At 39.6% G+C, this 24,289-nt stretch overlaps 1 protein-coding gene across 5 annotated transcripts in view; it reads left to right on the forward strand.

Annotated features, from left to right (window-relative positions):
- Window positions 1-24,289, forward strand: part of ZNF609 (zinc finger protein 609) — a 243,763-nt gene that overhangs the window by 213,238 nt on the left and 6,236 nt on the right. For all 5 annotated transcript variants that reach the window (XR_003681624.2, XM_024128720.3, XM_055088031.1 and 2 more), the window contains exons 4-8: window positions 17,225-17,312; window positions 18,035-20,375; window positions 21,630-21,996; window positions 23,532-23,707; window positions 23,956-24,172. Coding sequence is in view for 4 of the 5 variants with exons in the window: in XM_024128720.3 (XP_023984488.1) it covers window positions 17,225-17,312; window positions 18,035-20,375; window positions 21,630-21,996; window positions 23,532-23,707; window positions 23,956-24,172 (3,189 nt within the window). In the remaining variant the exon portion in view is untranslated. The remainder of the gene's footprint in view (window positions 1-17,224; window positions 17,313-18,034; window positions 20,376-21,629; window positions 21,997-23,531; window positions 23,708-23,955; window positions 24,173-24,289) is intronic.

Raw genomic sequence — 24,289 nt, forward strand, 5'->3', positions numbered from 1 at the left:
TATAGAAATATCCAACAGAGGACTAGTATCTAGAATACATAAAGAACTCTCAAAACTCAACAGTAGAAAACAATCCAGTCAGAAAATGAGCTAAAATATGAACAGATATTTCACCAAAGAGGATATACAGATGGCAGATAAGCACATGAAAAAGACGTTTAACATCATTAGCATTAGGGAAATGCAAATTAAAAATCACAATATGAGATATTACTATACAACTATTAGAATGGCTAAGATTAAAGAGAGAGAGAGAGGACTTCCCTGGTGGGGTGCAGTGGTTAAGAATCCGCCTGCCAATGCAGGGGACACGGGTTCGTCCGAATTCTAGAGTCTTATTCTCTAGATACATTACATAGAAAATATGCCTTTGGGCACATTGAATTACTGTATTCAAACTTTCGACACATCCCTTTTGTTCTGAACACATAGAAAGAAGTAAAATATATAAAGTGAAAATCAAAGAACATGTTTGGGCTCACAAACAAAATAATCTTATCCATGGACCAAAAACAGAAGAGATGCAAGTCACTGAGTGAGGCTGAAACTGTGGGCCTGCTGGCCTCCAGGTATGGGACCAGAGAACGGTGCCTGAGAGATGAGTTCCTGGTACTGAAAATATCTATAGAGATAGTTCATAAATAGAACTTGAGGCCAGGGGAGCAGGATGCCAACCCCCCAGCCAGTCTCATGGAAGGAGATTTTTTAAAAGTTAATTGAACTTAGCAACAAAAAGAAATGAACTACTTACTGATACATGCAACAACATGGTGAATCTCAAAAGCATTATGTTAAGTGAAAGAAGCCAGATGTGGAAGACTACATGCTGTCTGATTCATTGTATATGAAATTCTGGAAAAGGCAAAGCAATAGGAATATAAATCAGATTAATCATTGTCTGGGACTGGGGATGGTGAAATGAGATTGATTGCACAAGGGCTGAGTACTTTTTGACTAATGGAAATGTTCTATAAATTGTGGTAGTAATTATACAACTATAAATATTAATCACACTCATCAAATTATATATTTTAAAATGAATGGCTGTTATTGTATATAAATTATAACTATAAAGCAGATTTTTTAAAGGGTATATAGGTATAGGGCTTCACACCAGAGTGACAAGTGGCAACTTAGTTGCATGGCAAATTGTGTAGATTCAGACAAAGGCGAAGAATTGGAGCAACTAATGAAATCAATCTACTGTATTAGGTTTGATTATAATAGAACCTACCTGTTGTTGGGGCTTTAAAAAAAATTGCCCTTGATAAAGAATTTGTTACTTAAAAAAGAAAAAAAGTTAATTGAGTGGGGGAGGAGGGAAGCCTAAGGAGTTGTGAAGAAGCTGCCTGCTGGTTCAGTGATTAGAACTGTGATATCTTAAATATCTTCTAATGGCTCAGGCCATTAGAAGACCTCTTCAGACTAGGTCCTTAGGGGGCTAGATGGAAGAAATTGCAAAACTATTAAACAGAGAAGGGGGGAAATTAATAACAAAAACATCACATTCAAAAAAGACACTGCAGGCTTCCCTGGTGGCGCAGTGGTTAAGAATCCGCCTGCCAATGCAGTGAACACGGGTTCGAGCCCTGGTCCGGGAAGATCCCATATGCCATGGAGCAACTAAGCCCGTGCGCCACAACTACTGAGCCTGCGCTCTAGATCCCGCGAGCCACAACTACGGAGCCTGTGAGCCACAACTACTGAAGCCCGCGCACCTAGAGCCTGCGCACCGCAACAAGACAAGCCACCACAATGAGAAGCCCGTGCACCGCAACGAAGAATAGCCCCTGCTCGCCACAACTAGAGAAAGCCCGCACGCACAGCAATGAAGACCCAACGCAGCCAATCAATTAATTAATTAATTTTTTAAAAAGTCTTGCAAAGAGTAAACCTTGGCCAGAATGGTAAACATTGAGAGAGAAACAAAGCTTGTTCTGCTCCCACCCCACCAGTCTCTTTGCTGTTTCTTCAGCAGGCCAAGCATGCTCTTTCCTCAGGGCCTTTGTACTTGTTATTTCCTTTTGGGGATAAGTACTCATGCCACAAATATTCATAGAGCTTCTCTCTTTTGTCTCTGTTCAAATGTTGCCTTTTAAAGGAAGCCTTCTCTGATCACCTTATATAACATTTTCCTGCCCCACTCTGTCACTCTATACCCCATTCTTGTTTTTGTTTTTAACACCCAATTCCATATAACATGTTTGTTTATTGTCTGTCATCCCCACTAGAATACAAGCTGTACAAGAGCAGGGGTCTTGTTTTGTTCATTTTTTAATCTCTAATGCCTAGAACAAGGCCTGGCCTATGATAGATACATATTACAAAAATTTAAAAATGAAACCATGATTACACACAACTGCATATTATTGATAGGTTTACCTTCCAGAAGAGAAAGCAGTCACATCCTTGTCTAAAAATCACAATATGAGATATTACTATACAACTATTAGAATGGCTAAGATTAAAGAGAGAGAGAGAGGACTTCCCTGGTGGGGTGCAGTGGTTAAGAATCCGCCTGCCAATGCAGGGGACACGGGTTCGATCCGTGGTCTGGGAAGATCCCATATGCGGTGGAGCAGCTAAGCCCATGAGCCACAACTATTGAGCCCACGCACCTAGAGCCCATGCCCCGCAACAAGAGAAGCCACAAAATGAGAAGCCTGCTCACCTCAACGAAGACTAGCCCCCACTCGCTACAACTAGAGAAAGCCTGCGTGCAGCAACAAAGACCCAGAGCAGCGAAAAATAAATAAATAAATAAATAATTTTTTTAAGTTAAAAAAATCCCAAAACTAAATGCAACTACAGTATGACCCAGTAATTGCATTCTTGGGTATTTATTTTGGAGAGATGAAAACTTAAGTTCAGGGGACTTCCTTGGTGGCCCACCGGTGAAGACTTCGTGCTTCCACTGCAGGGGGTGGAGGTTTGATCCCTGATCAGGGAACTAAGATCCCACATGCCTTGCTGTGCAGCACAGCCAAAACAAAACCAATAAATAAATAAACAAATCTTATTTTTAAAAAACCAAAAAACTTAAGTTCACACAAAAACCTGTACACAGATGTGTATAGTAGCTTATTCATAATAGCCAAAAACTGGAAACAACCCAGATGTCTTTCAGCAGGTGAGTGGTAAGACAAACTATGGTATCTCCATACTAAACCACCAATAAAAAGGACTAAACTATTGATACATACAACAAGCTGGATAAATCTCCAGAGAACTCTATGCTGGTAGGAAAAAAAAAAAAAAAAAAAAAAACAGCCCCAGAAGGTTATATACTGTATGATTCCATTTATATAATTTTTTTGAAATGACAAAATTATAGAAATGAGAAACAGATTACTAGTTGCCAGGAATTGAGGAGGGGTGGGGATGGGAGGGAAATGAGTGTAGCTAAAAAGGACAACATGAGGTACCCTTGTGTTGATGGAAATATTTTGTATCTTCATTATATCAATGGCAGAATCTCGGTTGGGATATTATACTATAGTTTTGTTGCAAAATGTTACCATTAGGGCTTTCCTGGTGGCGCAATGGTTGAGAATCCGCCTGCCAATGCAGGGGACACGGGTTCGAGCCCTGGTCTGGGAAGATCCCACATGCCGCGGAGCGACTGGGCCCGTGAGCCACAACTACTGAGCCTGCGCGTCTGGAGCCTGTGCTCCGCAACGAGAGGCCGCGATAGTGAGAGGCCTGCGCACCGCGATGAAGAGTAAGCCCCCCACTTGCCACAACTAGAGAAAGCCCTCGCACAGAAACGAAGACCCAACACAGCCTTAAATAAATAAATAAATAAATAAAATTTATTAAAAAAAAAAAAAGTTACCATTAAAGGGCATGTGAGATCTTTTTATTATTTCTTAACAACTGTCTGTGAATCTATAATTAATTATCTCAAAAATTTTAAATTAGTTTTAAAAATTTAACCATCAGGAGTTGCACACCTAATGAAATTAACATATGGTACAAAGACTATAATAGTATGTTTAGAATTCTTAAAGAGAAACAGAATAATAAACTCTATTAAAAATAAAACTATGAAAAAAATAAAAAAAATAAAACTATGAACCAAACAGCCAGTAATTAAATAATGTCATGTAGATATGAAAAATTAACCAGTTCAAAATTTTGGAAATGAGAAAAAGTCATTTAAATATAATTATATATTATAATCATTGAAATTTTTTAAAAACCTCAATACACTGGATAAATTCTAGTCTACATGTAGTCAAAGAAAAGATTATAAATTGAAAGAATCAAGCACAAAGAAAAAATATATGAGAGATCAACATGAGTCCTAGAAAAAAAAAATGAAAGAATGGCAGAAAGACAGTAAATTAATATATAATAGGTAATGACTTTCCTGAATTAGAGAAATTCTAATTAGAAACTTAACTAGGTAGGTTGTACACTCCAAGTACTTACTGTATACCAAACAGATAAATAAAAGTAAATTCAGGGGGACTTCCCCAGTGGCACAGTGGTTAAGAATCCGCTTAGCAATGCAGGGGACACGGGTTCCATCTCTGGTCCAGGAAGATCCCACATGCCACGGAGCAACTAAGCCCATGCGCCACAACTACTGAGCCTGCGCTCTAGAGCCCACGAGCCATAACTACTGAGCCCGCACGCCACAGCTACTGAAGTCCGCACGCCTAGAGCCTGTGCTCTGCAACAAGAGAAGCCACTGCAATGAGAAGCCCGCAACAAAGAGCAGCCCCCGCTCATCGCAACTAGAGAAAGCCCTCGTGCAGCAACGAAGACCCAACACAGCCAAAAATAAATAAATTTATTTATTTATTTTTTAAAAAAGAGTAAATTCAGTATTCTGGTTCAATATGGTAGATTGAAAGTACATGTTTACCTCCTACCTTGCTCCTAAAACCCATTCAAATGTCAGTATAGGGATTTTGTTTTTAAGATATAAACTCACAAGGTAAAGAAGACAGGTATAAATCCGTAAAACTTGGGACACTAGAAAGCAGATGCACAATGCTGATTTAAGAGACCTGAAAAAACAGAAGCTTGTTTGTTTGTTTCTTTGTTTACCTGAGGTTGGGAGGAAGGAGAGCCAAGAATAAGGAGTTTGCACCACAGATTTCTAGAAATATTCAGAAATTGGAAATATCAGAGTACCTTTGAACACAGGGAATATGGGGTGAAGCTGAAAACAGAAGACTGGCTGAAGGTCTAGAGAAGAAGCAAAGGCTGTGCATTATTATCCCCATCCTACACAGCCCCTCTGCCATTACAGAAAACTGATGTTCACTCTTCGAAGAGTTTCAACCAGAACAGGGACATTGGGCATAGAGGAAGGCAGGGTGCTGTACCAAGGACCAAGTGAGAATCCATATAACATAGAGAAACTGGCAGGCAGGTAAGAATTAAAGAGTTCTTCTCTGGGGGAATCTGACAAGTCCTGGAAAGGAGGAAAAATCTCTACCAGTATTCATGGCTTAATGGATAGTGCTTCCAGTCCAATTTTTATTACCTTTCATTTAAATATGAACAAGGTCCAAAGATCACCAAACTTTTTGAGGAAAACCTGAAAAACAAGAGAATGTAGGACAAAACAAACAGAAAAAAAGGAGTTAGAGGGAAAAAAACTACTGAGAGAGCAAAAGACTATTGAGAGAAAAAAATATATAATGAAATATATTCAGAAAGATAAAATACTGTATCCCATGAAACAAGGATACTTTTTTTTAAATTAAAAATGGTAAAAATGAAAATTTCAGTATGTAGCCTAGAAGATGAAGGAAATCCCTTATAATATACAACCAGAAGACAAAGAAATGGGAAACAGGCTAGAAAGATAAGAGGATTAGTCTAGAAGGTCCAAATAGGAGTTCCAGTAAGCAAGAACAAGTGGCAAGTATAATTGATAAGATAGAAAATTAATAAGGATATAGATTTGAAAAACATTATCAATCAACTTGATCTATCATTTATAGGCTACCCAACAACTGCAGAGTATACATTTTGAAATACTCTTTTCAGGTGCACATGGGATGTTCTTCAAGATAGACCATATGTTATACCATAAATTAATTCTCAATAAATTTAAAAGAATTGAAATCATATATAGTATGTTTTCTAATAGCAATAGAATTATATTAGAAATCAGAAACAAAAAGATAGTTGGAAAATTCCCAGGTATTTGAAAATTTGACAACACTCTTCTAAATAAACCCAGAATCCAAAAAAAAAAAAAAAAAAGCCAGGGAAACTAAATGTTTTGACCTGAATGATAATGAAAACATATCAAAACTTGTGGACTGCAACTAAAGTGGGCTATGAGGGAAATTTATACCTTAAATGCTTATATTAGAAAAAAGATCTAAAATGGGTTGGTGAACCTTTTCTGTAAAGGGCCAAATAGTAAATATTTTAGGCTTTGAGGGCCATATAGCCTCTATTACACATACTCAACTCTGTCTGCCTTGAGGCGTGAAATCGGGCATAGGCAATGGGCAAATGAATAAATGTGGCTATATTCCAATAAAACTTTATTTCTGAGCAGTATTTGAATTTCATATAATTTCACATGACAATATATTATTCTCCTTTTCATTTTTTTCTACCACTAAAAATGTAAAAAACATTCTTAGCTTGTTAAAGATACCTTTAAAATATCTCACGGTAGAATGTTTATGACCTTGTGATAAGACATAAAAAGCACAAACAATAAAGGAAAAGCTTAATATATTTGACTTCATTCAATGTAAAACTAACCAAAAATAATTTAGAATTAAGGCAAAAAAAAAAAACAAAATTATAAAGTCCATGTCAGGGAATTCCCTGGAGTTCCAGTGGTTAGGACTCCATGCTCTCACTGCCTAGGGCCAGATTCAATCCCTAGTCGGGGAATTAAGATCCCACAAGCTGTGTGGCGCAGCCAAAAAAAAAAACATTAGGGCTTTCCTGGTGGCGCAATGGTTGAGAATCCGCCTGCCAATGCAGGGGACACGGGTTCGAGCCCTGGTCTGGGAAGATCCCACATGCCACGGAGCGACTGGGCCCGTGAGCCACAACTACTGAGCCTGCGCGTCTGGAGCCTGTGCTCCGCAACAAGAGAGGCCGCGATAGTGAGAGGCCTGCGCACCGCGATGAAGAGTAGCCCCCCACTTGCCACAACTAGAGAAAGCCCTCGCACAGAAACGAAGACCCAACACAGCCTTAAATAAATAAATAAATAAATAAAATTTATTAAAAAAAAAAAAAGTTACCATTAAAGGGCATGTGAGATCTTTTTATTATTTCTTAACAACTGTCTGTGAATCTATAATTAATTATCTCAAAAATTTTAAATTAGTTTTAAAAATTTAACCATCAGGAGTTGCACACCTAATGAAATTAACATATGGTACAAAGACTGTAATAGTATGTTTAGAATTCTTAAAGAGAAACAGAATAATAAACTCTATTAAAAATAAAACTATAAAAAAAATAAAAAAATAAAACTATGAACCAAACAGCCAGTAATTAAATAATGTCATGTAGATATGAAAAATTAACCAGTTCAAAATTTTGGAAATGAGAAAAAGTCATTTAAATATAATTATATATTATAATCATTGAAATTTTTTAAAAACCTCAATACACTGGATAAATTCTAGTCTACATGTAGTCAAAGAAAAGATTATAAATTGAAAGAATCAAGCACAAAGAAAAAATATATGAGAGATCAACATGAGTCCTAGAAAAAAAAAATGAAAGAATGGCAGAAAGACAGTAAATTAATATATAATAGGTAATGACTTTCCTGAATTAGAGAAATTCTAATTAGAAACTTAACTAGGTAGGTTGTACACTCCAAGTACTTACTGTATACCAAACAGATAAATAAAAGTAAATTCAGGGGGACTTCCCCAGTGGCACAGTGGTTAAGAATCCGCTTAGCAATGCAGGGGACACGGGTTCCATCTCTGGTCCAGGAAGATCCCACATGCCACGGAGCAACTAAGCCCATGCGCCACAACTACTGAGCCTGCGCTCTAGAGCCCACGAGCCATAACTACTGAGCCCGCACGCCACAGCTACTGAAGTCCGCACGCCTAGAGCCTGTGCTCTGCAACAAGAGAAGCCACTGCAATGAGAAGCCCGCAACAAAGAGCAGCCCCCGCTCATCGCAACTAGAGAAAGCCCTCGTGCAGCAACGAAGACCCAACACAGCCAAAAATAAATAAATTTATTTATTTATTTTTTAAAAAAGAGTAAATTCAGTATTCTGGTTCAATATGGTAGATTGAAAGTACATGTTTACCTCCTACCTTGCTCCTAAAACCCATTCAAATGTCAGTATAGGGATTTTGTTTTTAAGATATAAACTCACAAGGTAAAGAAGACAGGTATAAATCCGTAAAACTTGGGACACTAGAAAGCAGATGCACAATGCTGATTTAAGAGACCTGAAAAAACAGAAGCTTGTTTGTTTGTTTCTTTGTTTACCTGAGGTTGGGAGGAAGGAGAGCCAAGAATAAGGAGTTTGCACCACAGATTTCTAGAAATATTCAGAAATTGGAAATATCAGAGTACCTTTGAACACAGGGAATATGGGGTGAAGCTGAAAACAGAAGACTGGCTGAAGGTCTAGAGAAGAAGCAAAGGCTGTGCATTATTATCCCCATCCTACACAGCCCCTCTGCCATTACAGAAAACTGATGTTCACTCTTCGAAGAGTTTCAACCAGAACAGGGACATTGGGCATAGAGGAAGGCAGGGTGCTGTACCAAGGACCAAGTGAGAATCCATATAACATAGAGAAACTGGCAGGCAGGTAAGAATTAAAGAGTTCTTCTCTGGGGGAATCTGACAAGTCCCGGAAAGGAGGAAAAATCTCTACCAGTATTCATGGCTTAATGGATAGTGCTTCCAGTCCAATTTTTATTACCTTTCATTTAAATATGAACAAGGTCCAAAGATCACCAAACTTTTTGAGGAAAACCTGAAAAACAAGAGAATGTAGGACAAAACAAACAGAAAAAAAGGAGTTAGAGGGAAAAAAACTACTGAGAGAGCAAAAGACTATTGAGAGAAAAAAATATATAATGAAATATATTCAGAAAGATAAAATACTGTATCCCATGAAACAAGGATACTTTTTTTTAAATTAAAAATGGTAAAAATGAAAATTTCAGTATGTAGCCTAGAAGATGAAGGAAATCCCTTATAATATACAACCAGAAGACAAAGAAATGGGAAACAGGCTAGAAAGATAAGAGGATTAGTCTAGAAGGTCCAAATAGGAGTTCCAGTAAGCAAGAACAAGTGGCAAGTATAATTGATAAGATAGAAAATTAATAAGGATATAGATTTGAAAAACATTATCAATCAACTTGATCTATCATTTATAGGCTACCCAACAACTGCAGAGTATACATTTTGAAATACTCTTTTCAGGTGCACATGGGATGTTCTTCAAGATAGACCATATTTTATACCATAAATTAATTCTCAATAAATTTAAAAGAATTGAAATCATATATAGTATGTTTTCTAATAGCAATAGAATTATATTAGAAATCAGAAACAAAAAGATAGTTGGAAAATTCCCAGGTATTTGAAAATTTGACAACACTCTTCTAAATAAACCCAGAATCCAAAAAAAAAAAAAAAAAAGCCAGGGAAACTAAATGTTTTGACCTGAATGATAATGAAAACATATCAAAACTTGTGGACTGCAACTAAAGTGGGCTATGAGGGAAATTTATACCTTAAATGCTTATATTAGAAAAAAGATCTAAAATGGGTTGGTGAACCTTTTCTGTAAAGGGCCAAATAGTAAATATTTTAGGCTTTGAGGGCCATATAGCCTCTATTACACATACTCAACTCTGTCTGCCTTGAGGCGTGAAATCGGGCATAGGCAATGGGCAAATGAATAAATGTGGCTATATTCCAATAAAACTTTATTTCTGAGCAGTATTTGAATTTCATATAATTTCACATGACAATATATTATTCTCCTTTTCATTTTTTTCTACCACTAAAAATGTAAAAAACATTCTTAGCTTGTTAAAGATACCTTTAAAATATCTCACGGTAGAATGTTTATGACCTTGTGATAAGACATAAAAAGCACAAACAATAAAGGAAAAGCTTAATATATTTGACTTCATTCAATGTAAAACTAACCAAAAATAATTTAGAATTAAGGCAAAAAAAAAAAACAAAATTATAAAGTCCATGTCAGGGAATTCCCTGGAGTTCCAGTGGTTAGGACTCCATGCTCTCACTGCCTAGGGCCAGATTCAATCCCTAGTCGGGGAATTAAGATCCCACAAGCTGTGTGGCGCAGCCAAAAAAAAAAAGTCCATGTCAGACATTTTATACCATGTTAAATTCCAGGTGGATCGAAGATTTAAATATAAAAAATCAAGCCATAAAAATACTAGAAGAAACCATAAGAAAAAAACTGTTAATAAAGTGATGGAATGGGGAAAGCCTTTTGAAATATGACAAAAATTCTGAAGCCATAAAAGATTGATAAATGTAACAACCTAAAAGTAAGTAATTTCTGCATAGCATTAACCACCGTTGGCAAATGACAAACCGGGGGAAATATCTGATTTGTAGTACAGTCAAAAGGCTTACTGTGGTATATAAACAGTCACAAATAAGAAGAAGACTATAATTCAGCAGAAAAATGAGCAAAGTATATGAACAGACAGTTCATTAGAAGGTAAATACAAATGTCTCATAATGGTATCTGTAATGAAATGCTATACAAACTCATAATAAGAAACATGACATTAAAACTACATAAAATACCATTTTTCTCCTATCAGATTGGCAAAACCAGAAAGTTTGAGAACACTATGTTGCCCCAGGTGTTCTCATGAACTACGGTGGGTTTATAAATTAGTACATCCTCTCTGAGGGCAAATTGGCAGTATTTATGAAAAATCCAAATGCTCTGTGATTAGCAGTTTTATTTATAGGAATTTATCTTAGACATATTCTGTGATATGTAAGATAAGACATTTGTACTAGGTTATTTATTCAGCGTTATCTGTAATAGCAGAAGAATGAAGCAACCTAAATGTCCATCAACAGGGGACTGGATAAATAAATGATGGTATGGTTTGAAATCATTCATATGCAGCCATTGAAAAGAATGAAATAGTTCTATGTTTACTCATATGGAACGATCCAAAATATATGGTTACGTGGAAAATGTGCAGAACATTGGTGTACATTGCTACCATTTGAGGAAGAATGTATAAACATATTTGCTTATAAATATATAAAATACCTCTGGAGGAGTACATGGATATCCATGGATGTTTCTGAGTATGGGACCTGAAAAGCTGAAGGACAGTGACAGGAGGGACACTTCATTTTATATTGGGGTTTGTTTGCATTTTTTTTTGCTACCTTTTAAATTCTGGAGTGTGACTATGGTATCTATTCAAAACCATTTTTAAATAAAATGAACATGTCAGGAATATTCATTGTGATGTCATTTAAGAGTGAAAATGTGTAAGAAACATCTAAATTTCCATCAACAGTATGTATAAATTGTGGTCAAATCATGCAATGACATACTTGAGCACCATTAAAATAAATGGGTTAAGCTCTTCATGTCAACATTGATAAATCTCAAATTTGTAATGTTAAGTGAGAAAGGTAAGTTATATACCCAGCATGATCCTATCAATGGCAAGTTTGAAAATATAGTAAACAATGGTTTTCAACTATGATGTTTTATTCTTTTTTTTTTTTTTAGCCAAAAATAAATAAATACATTTTAAAAAAAAAAAGACACTGCAAACCAAAATTATATATAATAGAAATCTAATGCTAAGAAAGATAACCACTAAAAATTAACCAGGACTTCCACTTCCATTTTCAGGAAGATGGAGTAGACATACCTTTCCTGATTTCTCCCACTAAATACAACTAAAAAACCTTTACATTTTATATATATATTATATATATATATATATATTATATATATATAATATATATATATAATATAGTGAGAGGCCTGCGCACCGCGATGAAGAGTAGCCCCCCACTTGCCACAACTAGAGAAAGCCCTCGCACAGAAACGAAGACCCAACACAGCCTTAAATAAATAAATAAATAAATAAAATTTATTAAAAAAAAAAAAAGTTACCATTAAAGGGCATGTGAGATCTTTTTATTATTTCTTAACAACTGTCTGTGAATCTATAATTAATTATCTCAAAAATTTTAAATTAGTTTTAAAAATTTAACCATCAGGAGTTGCACACCTAATGAAATTAACATATGGTACAAAGACTGTAATAGTATGTTTAGAATTCTTAAAGAGAAACAGAATAATAAACTCTATTAAAAATAAAACTATAAAAAAAATAAAAAAATAAAACTATGAACCAAACAGCCAGTAATTAAATAATGTCATGTAGATATGAAAAATTAACCAGTTCAAAATTTTGGAAATGAGAAAAAGTCATTTAAATATAATTATATATTATAATCATTGAAATTTTTTAAAAACCTCAATACACTGGATAAATTCTAGTCTACATGTAGTCAAAGAAAAGATTATAAATTGAAAGAATCAAGCACAAAGAAAAAATATATGAGAGATCAACATGAGTCCTAGAAAAAAAAAATGAAAGAATGGCAGAAAGACAGTAAATTAATATATAATAGGTAATGACTTTCCTGAATTAGAGAAATTCTAATTAGAAACTTAACTAGGTAGGTTGTACACTCCAAGTACTTACTGTATACCAAACAGATAAATAAAAGTAAATTCAGGGGGACTTCCCCAGTGGCACAGTGGTTAAGAATCCGCTTAGCAATGCAGGGGACACGGGTTCCATCTCTGGTCCAGGAAGATCCCACATGCCACGGAGCAACTAAGCCCATGCGCCACAACTACTGAGCCTGCGCTCTAGAGCCCACGAGCCATAACTACTGAGCCCGCACGCCACAGCTACTGAAGTCCGCACGCCTAGAGCCTGTGCTCTGCAACAAGAGAAGCCACTGCAATGAGAAGCCCGCAACAAAGAGCAGCCCCCGCTCATCGCAACTAGAGAAAGCCCTCGTGCAGCAACGAAGACCCAACACAGCCAAAAATAAATAAATTTATTTATTTATTTTTTAAAAAAGAGTAAATTCAGTATTCTGGTTCAATATGGTAGATTGAAAGTACATGTTTACCTCCTACCTTGCTCCTAAAACCCATTCAAATGTCAGTATAGGGATTTTGTTTTTAAGATATAAACTCACAAGGTAAAGAAGACAGGTATAAATCCGTAAAACTTGGGACACTAGAAAGCAGATGCACAATGCTGATTTAAGAGACCTGAAAAAACAGAAGCTTGTTTGTTTGTTTCTTTGTTTACCTGAGGTTGGGAGGAAGGAGAGCCAAGAATAAGGAGTTTGCACCACAGATTTCTAGAAATATTCAGAAATTGGAAATATCAGAGTACCTTTGAACACAGGGAATATGGGGTGAAGCTGAAAACAGAAGACTGGCTGAAGGTCTAGAGAAGAAGCAAAGGCTGTGCATTATTATCCCCATCCTACACAGCCCCTCTGCCATTACAGAAAACTGATGTTCACTCTTCGAAGAGTTTCAACCAGAACAGGGACATTGGGCATAGAGGAAGGCAGGGTGCTGTACCAAGGACCAAGTGAGAATCCATATAACATAGAGAAACTGGCAGGCAGGTAAGAATTAAAGAGTTCTTCTCTGGGGGAATCTGACAAGTCCTGGAAAGGAGGAAAAATCTCTACCAGTATTCATGGCTTAATGGATAGTGCTTCCAGTCCAATTTTTATTACCTTTCATTTAAATATGAACAAGGTCCAAAGATCACCAAACTTTTTGAGGAAAACCTGAAAAACAAGAGAATGTAGGACAAAACAAACAGAAAAAAAGGAGTTAGAGGGAAAAAAACTACTGAGAGAGCAAAAGACTATTGAGAGAAAAAAATATATAATGAAATATATTCAGAAAGATAAAATACTGTATCCCATGAAACAAGGATACTTTTTTTTAAATTAAAAATGGTAAAAATGAAAATTTCAGTATGTAGCCTAGAAGATGAAGGAAATCCCTTATAATATACAACCAGAAGACAAAGAAATGGGAAACAGGCTAGAAAGATAAGAGGATTAGTCTAGAAGGTCCAAATAGGAGTTCCAGTAAGCAAGAACAAGTGGCAAGTATAATTGATAAGATAGAAAATTAATAAGGATATAGATTTGAAAAACATTATCAATCAACTTGATCTATCATTTATAGGCTACCCAACAACTGCAGAGTATACATTTTGAAATACTCTTTTCAGGTGCACATGGGATGTTCTTCAAGATAGACCATATTTTATACCATAAATTAATTCTCAATAAATTTAAAAGAATTGAAATCATATATAGTATGTTTTCTAATAGCAATAGAATTATATTAGAAATCAGAAACAAAAAGATAGTTGGAAAATTCCCAGGTATTTGAAAATTTGACAACACTCTTCTAAATAAACCCAGAATCCAAAAAAAAAAAAAAAAAAGCCAGGGAAACTAAATGTTTTGACCTGAATGATAATGAAAACATATCAAAACTTGTGGACTGCAACTAAAGTGGGCTATGAGGGAAATTTATACCTTAAATGCTTATATTAGAAAAAAGATCTAAAATGGGTTGGTGAACCTTTTCTGTAAAGGGCCAAATAGTAAATATTTTAGGCTTTGAGGGCCATATAGCCTCTATTACACATACTCAACTCTGTCTGCCTTGAGGCGTGAAATCGGGCATAGGCAATGGGCAAATGAATAAATGTGGCTATATTCCAATAAAACTTTATTTCTGAGCAGTATTTGAATTTCATATAATTTCACATGACAATATATTATTCTCCTTTTCATTTTTTTCTACCACTAAAAATGTAAAAAACATTCTTAGCTTGTTAAAGATACCTTTAAAATATCTCACGGTAGAATGTTTATGACCTTGTGATAAGACATAAAAAGCACAAACAATAAAGGAAAAGCTTAATATATTTGACTTCATTCAATGTAAAACTAACCAAAAATAATTTAGAATTAAGGCAAAAAAAAAAAAACAAAATTATAAAGTCCATGTCAGGGAATTCCCTGGAGTTCCAGTGGTTAGGACTCCATGCTCTCACTGCCTAGGGCCAGATTCAATCCCTAGTCGGGGAATTAAGATCCCACAAGCTGTGTGGCGCAGCCAAAAAAAAAAAGTCCATGTCAGACATTTTATACCATGTTAAATTCCAGGTGGATCGAAGATTTAAATATAAAAAATCAAGCCATAAAAATACTAGAAGAAACCATAAGAAAAAAACTGTTAATAAAGTGATGGAATGGGGAAAGCCTTTTGAAATATGACAAAAATTCTGAAGCCATAAAAGATTGATAAATGTAACAACCTAAAAGTAAGTAATTTCTGCATAGCATTAACCACCGTTGGCAAATGACAAACCGGGGGAAATATCTGATTTGTAGTACAGTCAAAAGGCTTACTGTGGTATATAAACAGTCACAAATAAGAAGAAGACTATAATTCAGCAGAAAAATGAGCAAAGTATATGAACAGACAGTTCATTAGAAGGTAAATACAAATGTCTCATAATGGTATCTGTAATGAAATGCTATACAAACTCATAATAAGAAACATGACATTAAAACTACATAAAATACCATTTTTCTCCTATCAGATTGGCAAAACCAGAAAGTTTGAGAACACTATGTTGCCCCAGGTGTTCTCATGAACTACGGTGGGTTTATAAATTAGTACATCCTCTCTGAGGGCAAATTGGCAGTATTTATGAAAAATCCAAATGCTCTGTGATTAGCAGTTTTATTTATAGGAATTTATCTTAGACATATTCTGTGATATGTAAGATAAGACATTTGTACTAGGTTATTTATTCAGCGTTATCTGTAATAGCAGAAGAATGAAGCAACCTAAATGTCCATCAACAGGGGACTGGATAAATAAATGATGGTATGGTTTGAAATCATTCATATGCAGCCATTGAAAAGAATGAAATAGTTCTATGTTTACTCATATGGAACGATCCAAAATATATGGTTACGTGGAAAATGTGCAGAACATTGGTGTACATTGCTACCATTTGAGGAAGAATGTATAAACATATTTGCTTATAAATATATAAAATACCTCTGGAGGAGTACATGGATATCCATGGATGTTTCTGAGTATGGGACCTGAAAAGCTGAAGGACAGTGACAGGAGGGACACTTCATTTTATATTGGGGTTTGTTTGCATTTTTTTTTGCTACCTTTTAAATTCTGGAGTGTGACTATGGTATCTATTCAAAACCATTTTTAAATAAAATGAACATGTCAGGAATATTCATTGTGATGTCATTTAAGAGTGAAAATGTGTAAGAAACATCTAAATTTCCATCAACAGTATGTATAAATTGTGGTCAAATCATGCAATGACATACTTGAGCACCATTAAAATAAATGGGTTAAGCTCTTCATGTCAACATTGATAAATCTCAAATTTGTAATGTTAAGTGAGAAAGGTAAGTTATATACCCAGCATGATCCTATCAATGGCAAGTTTGAAAATATAGTAAACAATGGTTTTCAACTATGATGTTTTATTCTTTTTTTTTTTTTTTTTGCGGTACGCGGGCCTCTCACCTCTGCGGCCTCTCCCCTCGCGGAGCACAGGCTCCGGACGCGCAGGCCCAGCGGCCACAGCTCACGGGCCCAGCCGCTCCGTGGCACGCGGGATCCTCCCAGACCGGGGCACAAACCCACGCCCCCCACATCGGCAGGCGGACTCCCAACCACCATGCCACCAGGGAAGCCCTGATGTTTTATTCTTTAAAAAATAAATCTGTTGCAAGTATAGCACAAAATTTTATAAATCTATTGAGCTGGGTGGTGGGTACATGAGTTTTCGTTTAGTTATCCTTTATATTTTTTTAGTGTATTTGAAATATTGCATAATTTTTTAAAAGTTAGGAAAATGTGCCTTAACTGGACCATGGAATCTTTACAACCGTTGCCCATCCTAAGGGGCCCTGGCAGTGTTGTAGGCAGTTCCCGTGGAACTATTCCAGCCTAATGCTGTTAGGCCCACTGGGACCTAGAGCACCCCGTAAACCCTCCTACAGGAGCCAGAATGCTACTCAGATGGAAAATACTCTTCTCAGTGGCCAACAGCATTTCTCTTGTCTATATCTGAGTCTTCTTGTCTTCCAGGGATGTTGGTGGTGAATGTAACATGGAGGAACAAGACTTACGTAGGTACACTTCTTGACTGCACACGACATGATTGGGCACCCCCCAGGTAAGCACTGTACAGCTTTTTAGTTTATGTTAATCTGAACCACCCTCATCAGTGATCCCTTATACCTTTATCCTGTTAGAGTTGGACAGCTTTTAAAAGACACCCAGCTTTTAAAGGACAGTTATGTTATAGAAACAAGGGAAGGCATTATATTCATCTGGCATTCAAGAAGAATAAATCAATGGGTAGGAATGGTGAGAAGATCCTATTTAAGCCTTTATCTGGAATGACTGAATTCTGGCTTCTACCTACAGTCACCTTGAGACCAAGGCCAGAATCTGACTACAGGTGAACAAGCATTCATTGATGATATTTTTTGATAGTAGCTATCTCTCAGAAGTTTAAACTCAAGAACATTTTCAGTTTCATAAACTCCACTAGACAGTCTGGGTTTCACAAGGACCTTTTCAAGTTGCAGTTGGCCGTAAGACTGATATTTCAGTGAATAGCACTTTACGGCTTGTTCCTAATATTAATTTCCAGTTTGTCAGGGTTAAGGGAACCCAAATCTTGGGGAATAGTTTATAGTTAGTATGCAGATAACATTCTAGGAGCTCACCAGTTAATGCAGTTACCATGCTTTCAGAAGTTCCTTTAACAAATCATATTCACTGAAAATGATAGTTACCATATGGACAGTTCTTCTGGAGGCTGCAGCTAAACTGGTTTGAAGATAGCTTTTTTTTCTTAATAATATCCTGTTGTGTTTGTCATTTGCCAAGGTTCTGTGACTCTCCCACCAGTGACTTGGAAATGCGCAATGGTCGGGGTAGAGGCAAACGCATGCGTCCCAACAGTAACACACCTGTCAATGAGACAGCCACAGCCTCTGACAGCAAAGGGACCAGCAGTAGCAGCAAAACCCGAGCAGGAGCCAATAGCAAAGGCCGGCGGGGCAGCCAGAATTCTTCAGAACATCGCCCAGCTGCCAGCAGCACCTCTGAGGATGTAAAGGCCAGCCCTTCCTCAGCTAATAAGCGGAAAAACAAACCCCTTTCAGACATGGAGCTGAATTCTAGCTCAGAGGACTCCAAAGGGAGCAAGCGTGTCCGTACTAATTCCATGGGCTCAGCCACTGGCCCCCTCCCTGGGACCAAAGTGGAACCCACTGTTCTAGACAGAAATTGTCCTTCCCCAGTCCTGATTGACTGTCCCCACCCAAACTGCAACAAAAAGTACAAGCACATCAATGGACTTAAGTACCATCAAGCTCATGCCCATACAGATGACGACAGCAAGCCAGAAGCAGATGGAGACAGTGAGTACGGAGAGGAGCCCACCCTGCAGGCAGACCTCGGGAGCTGCAATGGTGCATCTGTCTCACAGAAAGGTTCCTTGTCCCCTGCCCGCTCCGCTACCCCCAAAGTTCGGCTCATAGAGCCCCATAGCCCTTCTCCTTCAAGCAAATTCAGCACAAAAGGCCTCTGTAAGAAAAAGTTGAGTGGAGAAGGGGACACAGATCTCGGGGCCTTATCCAATGATGGCTCTGATGATGGACCCTCAGTAATGGATGAAACAAGCAATGATGCCTTTGATTCTTTGGAAAGGAAGTGTATGGAAAAAGAAAAATGTAAAAAGCCCTCTAGTTTGAAACCTGAAAAGATTCCTTCCAAAAGTTTAAAGTCAGCCCGGCCCATTGCCCCTGCCATCCCCCCACAGCAAATTTACACCTTCCAGACAGCCACCTTCACAGCAGCAAGCCCAGGCTCCTCCTCAGGCTTGACCACCACAGTGGTCCAGGCCATGCCCAACAGCCCCCAACTGAAGCCCATTCAGCCCAAGCCCACTGTTATGGGAGAACCTTTCACAGTCAACCCTGCCTTGACTCCAGCCAAGGACAAGAAAAAGAAAGACAAAAAAAAGAAGGAATCTTCAAAGGAACTTGAAAGTCCTCTGACCCCTGGGAAGGTGTGTCGAGCAGAAGAAGGCAAAAGCCCATTCAGGGAATCATCAGGAGATGGGATGAAGATGGAGGCGCTCCTAAATGGCTCCTCAGACCCCCACCAGAGCCGACTGGCTAGCATCAAGGCGGAAGCTGACAAGATCTACAGCTTCACGGACAATGCTCCCAGCCCTTCAATTGGAGGCTGTAGCCGCCTAGATAGCACTACCCCTACCCAGCCCATGACCCCCTTACATGTAGTGACCCAGAATGGGGCTGAAGCCAGCTCAGTCAAAACCAACAGCCCTGCGTACTCCGACATCTCTGATGCTGGGGAAGATGGGGAGGGCAAAATGGAAAGCGTCAAATCAAAGGACCCTGAACAGTTGGTTAAGGACGGGGCCAAGAAAACCCTTTTCCCCCCTCAGCCACAGAGCAAAGACTCACCATATTACCAAGGTTTTGAGAGTTACTACTCTCCAAGTTACACACAATCCAGCCCAGGGGCTCTGAACCCCAGCAGCCAGGCAGGAGTGGAGAGCCAGGCCCTGAAGACAAAAAAGGATGAGGAGCCTGAGACCATAGAGGGAAAAGTGAAGAACGATGCCTGTGAGGAAAAGAAACCGGAGCTGAGCAGTTCCAGTCAGCAGCCATCTGTCATCCAGCAACGTCCCAACATGTACATGCAGTCCCTGTACTACAACCAGTATGCCTATGTGCCCCCCTATGGCTACAGCGACCAGAGTTACCACACCCACCTCCTGAGCACTAACACAGCTTACCGGCAGCAGTATGAAGAACAGCAGAAACGGCAGAGCTTGGAGCAGCAGCAGCGGGGACTGGATAAGAAGGCAGAGATGGGCCTGAAGGAGCGGGAGGCAGCACTCAAGGAAGAATGGAAGCAAAAGCCGTCAGTTCCACCAAGTCTCACCAAGGCCCCCAGCCTGACAGACCTGGGGAAGTCAGGACCCGGGAAGGCCAAGGAGCAAGGGGCTGACCCTGCCAAATCAGTCATTATTCCCAAGTTGGATGACTCTTCCAAGCTCCCCAGCCAGGCCCCGGAAGGACTTAAAGTAAAGCTGAGTGAGGCCAGCCACCTAGGCAAGGAGGCCTCTGAGGCGAAGACAGGTGCCGAGTGTGGCCGACAGGCAGAGGTGGATCCAATACTCTGGTACCGACAGGTAACTGTTCTGGAAGGAAACAGAAATACCGTTTGATAATTTTTCTGTCTTCCTCACAAATCAGGGCTGTCCTTTTGTAGGGAATCAAAAGAATACAGATTAGCAGAAGAAATCTATAATTTTACGGATTCTTTACTTTTGTAAATCATTTTAACTTTTTTTGTTTGTTTCTTATTTATCTTTGGCTGCATTGGGTCTTCGTTGCTGCACGCGGGCTTTCTCTAGTTGCATCGAGCGGGGTCTACTCTTCGTTGCAGTGCGCGGGCTTCTCATTGCAGTGGCTTCTCTTGTTGCGGAGCACGGGCTGTAGGTGCGCGGGCTTCAGTAGTTGTGGCACGTGGGCTCACTAGTTGTGACTCGGGCTCTAAAGCGCAGGCTCAGTAGTTGTGGCGCACGGGCTTAGTTGCTCCATGGCATGTGGGATCTTCCAGGACCAGGGCTCGAACCTGTGTCCTCTGTGTTGGCAGGCAGATTCTTAACCACTGCGCCACCAGGGAAGCCCTAACATTTTTCTTTAAAAGCACTTTTTCCACCAGTAAAAGGTGTTTTTCCCATTTGACAAGAGAGGCCCAGGTAAGTTAGCTTGATTTGTCTGGAATTACTTAAGACAACTGGCAGAGCCAGAACTGGAACCCAGGTATCTAGTGATTCCTAGTCCAGTGTTTCTTCCATTGTGTGGTTCCTATGGAATGAGTTAATGGTGGTCTCTCCATTTTTTAAAGTAGGCCAGAAGTACGCAACTCAGACCGAGTTACTCTCAAAAAGATTTTCTAGGCAGAGTTAGAACTAAGAACTTGGTCTTACATTTTGCTCTGTTCCTCAGACTTAGAAAGTCTCCCCTTCCCTCTTAGTGCCACAGTTAGACCACCCTCCTCTGAGCCGGGGCAGCACCTGTAGCTCTCTGCCCAAGTTTGCTCTGAAGAAGGGAAACCACCTAAATATCCTTGGAAAGGGAACGGCTTCTTCTAGTCAAGGAGTCCTTTCCCCAGAATGCTTGTTCTCTCCTAGAGAAGACCCACTGGTGGATTTTCCCTTTCTTTCACCACATCTTATTTCCTTTTATGGGGGGAGGAGACAGGCGTTTAAGCAGGAGGGACCAGAGGTGATTTTAAACAAAGGTCAGTAGAGGCCAAGATCCTGCTGTGCCCCAGATGTCTAGTATTATCTGCTCTGGTGTTTCTACAGGGACATTGGGCTTGAAGTCTCTCTCTCTTATCTGTAAAACACTCAGAGCTCATTCTGTGATCGTTGTAGGAAGCAGAGCCCCGGATGTGGACATATGTTTATCCTGCCAAGTACTCAGACATCAAGTCAGAGGATGAGCGGTGGAAGGAGGAGCGGGACCGCAAACTGAAGGAGGAAAGGAGTCGGAGTAAGGACTCTGTTCCCAAGGAGGATGGGAAGGAAAGCACAAGTAGTGACTGCAAGCTGCCCACGTCTGAGGAATCCCGCCTCGGGAGCAAGGATCCCCGACCAAGCGTCCACGTGCCTGTGTCCTCTCCCCTCACCCAGCACCAGTCCTACATCCCCTACATGCACGGCTACTCCTACAGCCAGTCCTATGACCCCAACCACCCCAGCTACCGGGGCATGCCTGCCGTGATGATGCAGAACTACCCAGGTACGGCACCGAATTCTAGCTGCTGTTCCATTCAATGGGAAGGTAAATGCACAGATTTCGAATCCAGAGTTTTCTTGCTCAGCTCTAAGGCTTACTGAGGCTCAGGTAGATGACAGCTCTGATTTGAATGTGGCCTTCTGTGAAGTGGTCACTAATCCTGAGCTCCCTGAATGACCCCTACTTACAGTCTGTGGAACCACTCTTCCCTCCCTTGCACCAGCTAGAGAGTTGACTCTACGGTCAATTTTTATGGATAAGTAAAGGCGAAACCCCCTCTCTACCAGAGCCGTCTTCCCTCAGCTGGGATTTTCTAAACACATACTCTAGGGACTTCCCTGGCGGTCCCAGCGGGTACAGGTTCAATCCTTGGTCAGGGAACTAAGATCCCACATGCCTAGGGGCGTGGCCAGAAAAACAAACAAAAATACATACTCTCTACATTTTGCAATGTGCTAGGCACTGTGGGGAATACAAAAGAAATAGGGAAGACTAGCTCAGTCCCCTCAAGGAGCTTACAACTTAATTGTAGCAGGAGAGAAATATGGAACAAATAAAATTCAACCCAGGAGAGTGCATGTATTCATTTGCAAGATTGTGTTTAGCTGTAAGGTCAGGAGGCAGTCGGTGAGGGGAAGAGCAGTTTGAAGTCAGATTGGGGGTAAGTCCAGCTAGAAAGATTCAGTCTGGGAAAGATAAACTCTTTATACTGCCATCCATGAGTTCTTGGGGAGGGGGGCACAAGGTAGGAGTTTAAGTGTTTTTTAACTTGTTAGAAGAAAAGGCTCACTTTACTCACTGATCTCTGTTGCCTGAAGAGCCATGTGGGATGCTTCTGGGGTGGAAGACTCCTTCTTTCACTTCTTGGAGCTCCCACCTCCCTATAGGAGAGCAGCTGAAATAGTCTTGATATTGACATTATAAGGCAAATACTAAATAGGACACATAAGCTTTTCAAACTGAGATAGGAAATTCTCATCCTGTAGTATTCCTTTCTCCTGTTACCCCAATCCTTCTATATAAAAACAGTTGTTCCATTTGATGAGTACCTGCTCTGTGCCAGGCACTGGACTAGGTGATTTATGTACATTATCTTATTTAATCTTCTCTGTCATCCTATGAAATAAGTAATGGTGTCTTCATTTTGATGGTCAAGAAACTGAAGCTCAGAAGGTTAATTTGAGCTAATTAATTTGTTAATTTTGTTCAGGGTTACCTAACTGGTAAGTAGAGGAAGGATTTGAGCCCAAGGACATCTCCAAATCCAATATCTTTCAAATCTTATGACTGTATCACCTCTCCAAGATGAATCTGAGATTGGGGCTCTAAGGAAGTTGGTTCCCCAGAAACTGAGGGCCATGTTCCTAATATCCCTTAGCTGTTTGCCTCTAGAGCTCAGTAAAGGAAGTACACACTAAGAGTCTCAGCCCGAAGACACTGTGGTAGAAAATATCTCAGCCTTAGCCTCACCAGGCTCAATGAAGAAGAGTTTCTTCTCCCTCTCCCATTTCTTTGACTGCTTTATTTCTCTTCCCCAGGTTCCTACCTGCCTTCCAGCTACTCTTTCTCCCCGTATGGCAGCAAGGTCTCAGGGGGTGAAGATGCTGACAAGGCACGAGCCAGCCCCAGTGTCAGTTGTAAATCCAGCTCAGAGTCCAAAGCCCTGGACCTCTTGCAGCAGCATGCCAGTCATTACAAGAGCAAGTCTCCCACGGTGAGGGAAGTGCAGTGACACTGACTGTTGTCAGAGACCAATAAGGCCAGATCCAGGGTCTGGGAGAAGATGGACTAGTTCAAGTCCTAACCACAGTGTGGTTTGGCTGACTTGACAGTAGCTCTGCCAGGCACCTCCTTGATTCTTAGGTGTCCTGCATCTTTAAGGAGTCGTAATGTGGGCTCTGGGCATCTTGCTTTCATGTATGTGTCTCACAGTAGAGCTTTTGTGTCTGCTTTCCTTTCCAGATAAGTGATAAAACTTCTCAGGAGAGAGATCGGGGAGGCTGTGGGGCAGTTGGGGGTGGTGGCAGCTGTAGCAGCGTCGGGGGAGCAGGCGGGGGTGAAAGGAGTGTTGACCGGCCCCGAACCTCCCCTTCTCAGCGCCTGATGTCCACACACCACCACCACCACCACTTGGGGTACTCATTGCTCCCAGCACAGTACAACTTACCCTATGCAGCAGGTAAGCCTCACTTCCGCAATTCCTATCCTTTTTACTCCATCCCAGTAGCACTGCCCACAGCAGGGGGCCCCTGGCAAGAACCGCCCCCCCCCCCCCCCCTTTTGTTTCCCCTGGGCC

Source organism: Physeter macrocephalus, chromosome 11 (genome assembly GCF_002837175.3).
Source record: "Physeter macrocephalus isolate SW-GA chromosome 11, ASM283717v5, whole genome shotgun sequence".
Lineage (NCBI taxonomy): Eukaryota > Metazoa > Chordata > Mammalia > Artiodactyla > Physeteridae > Physeter > Physeter macrocephalus.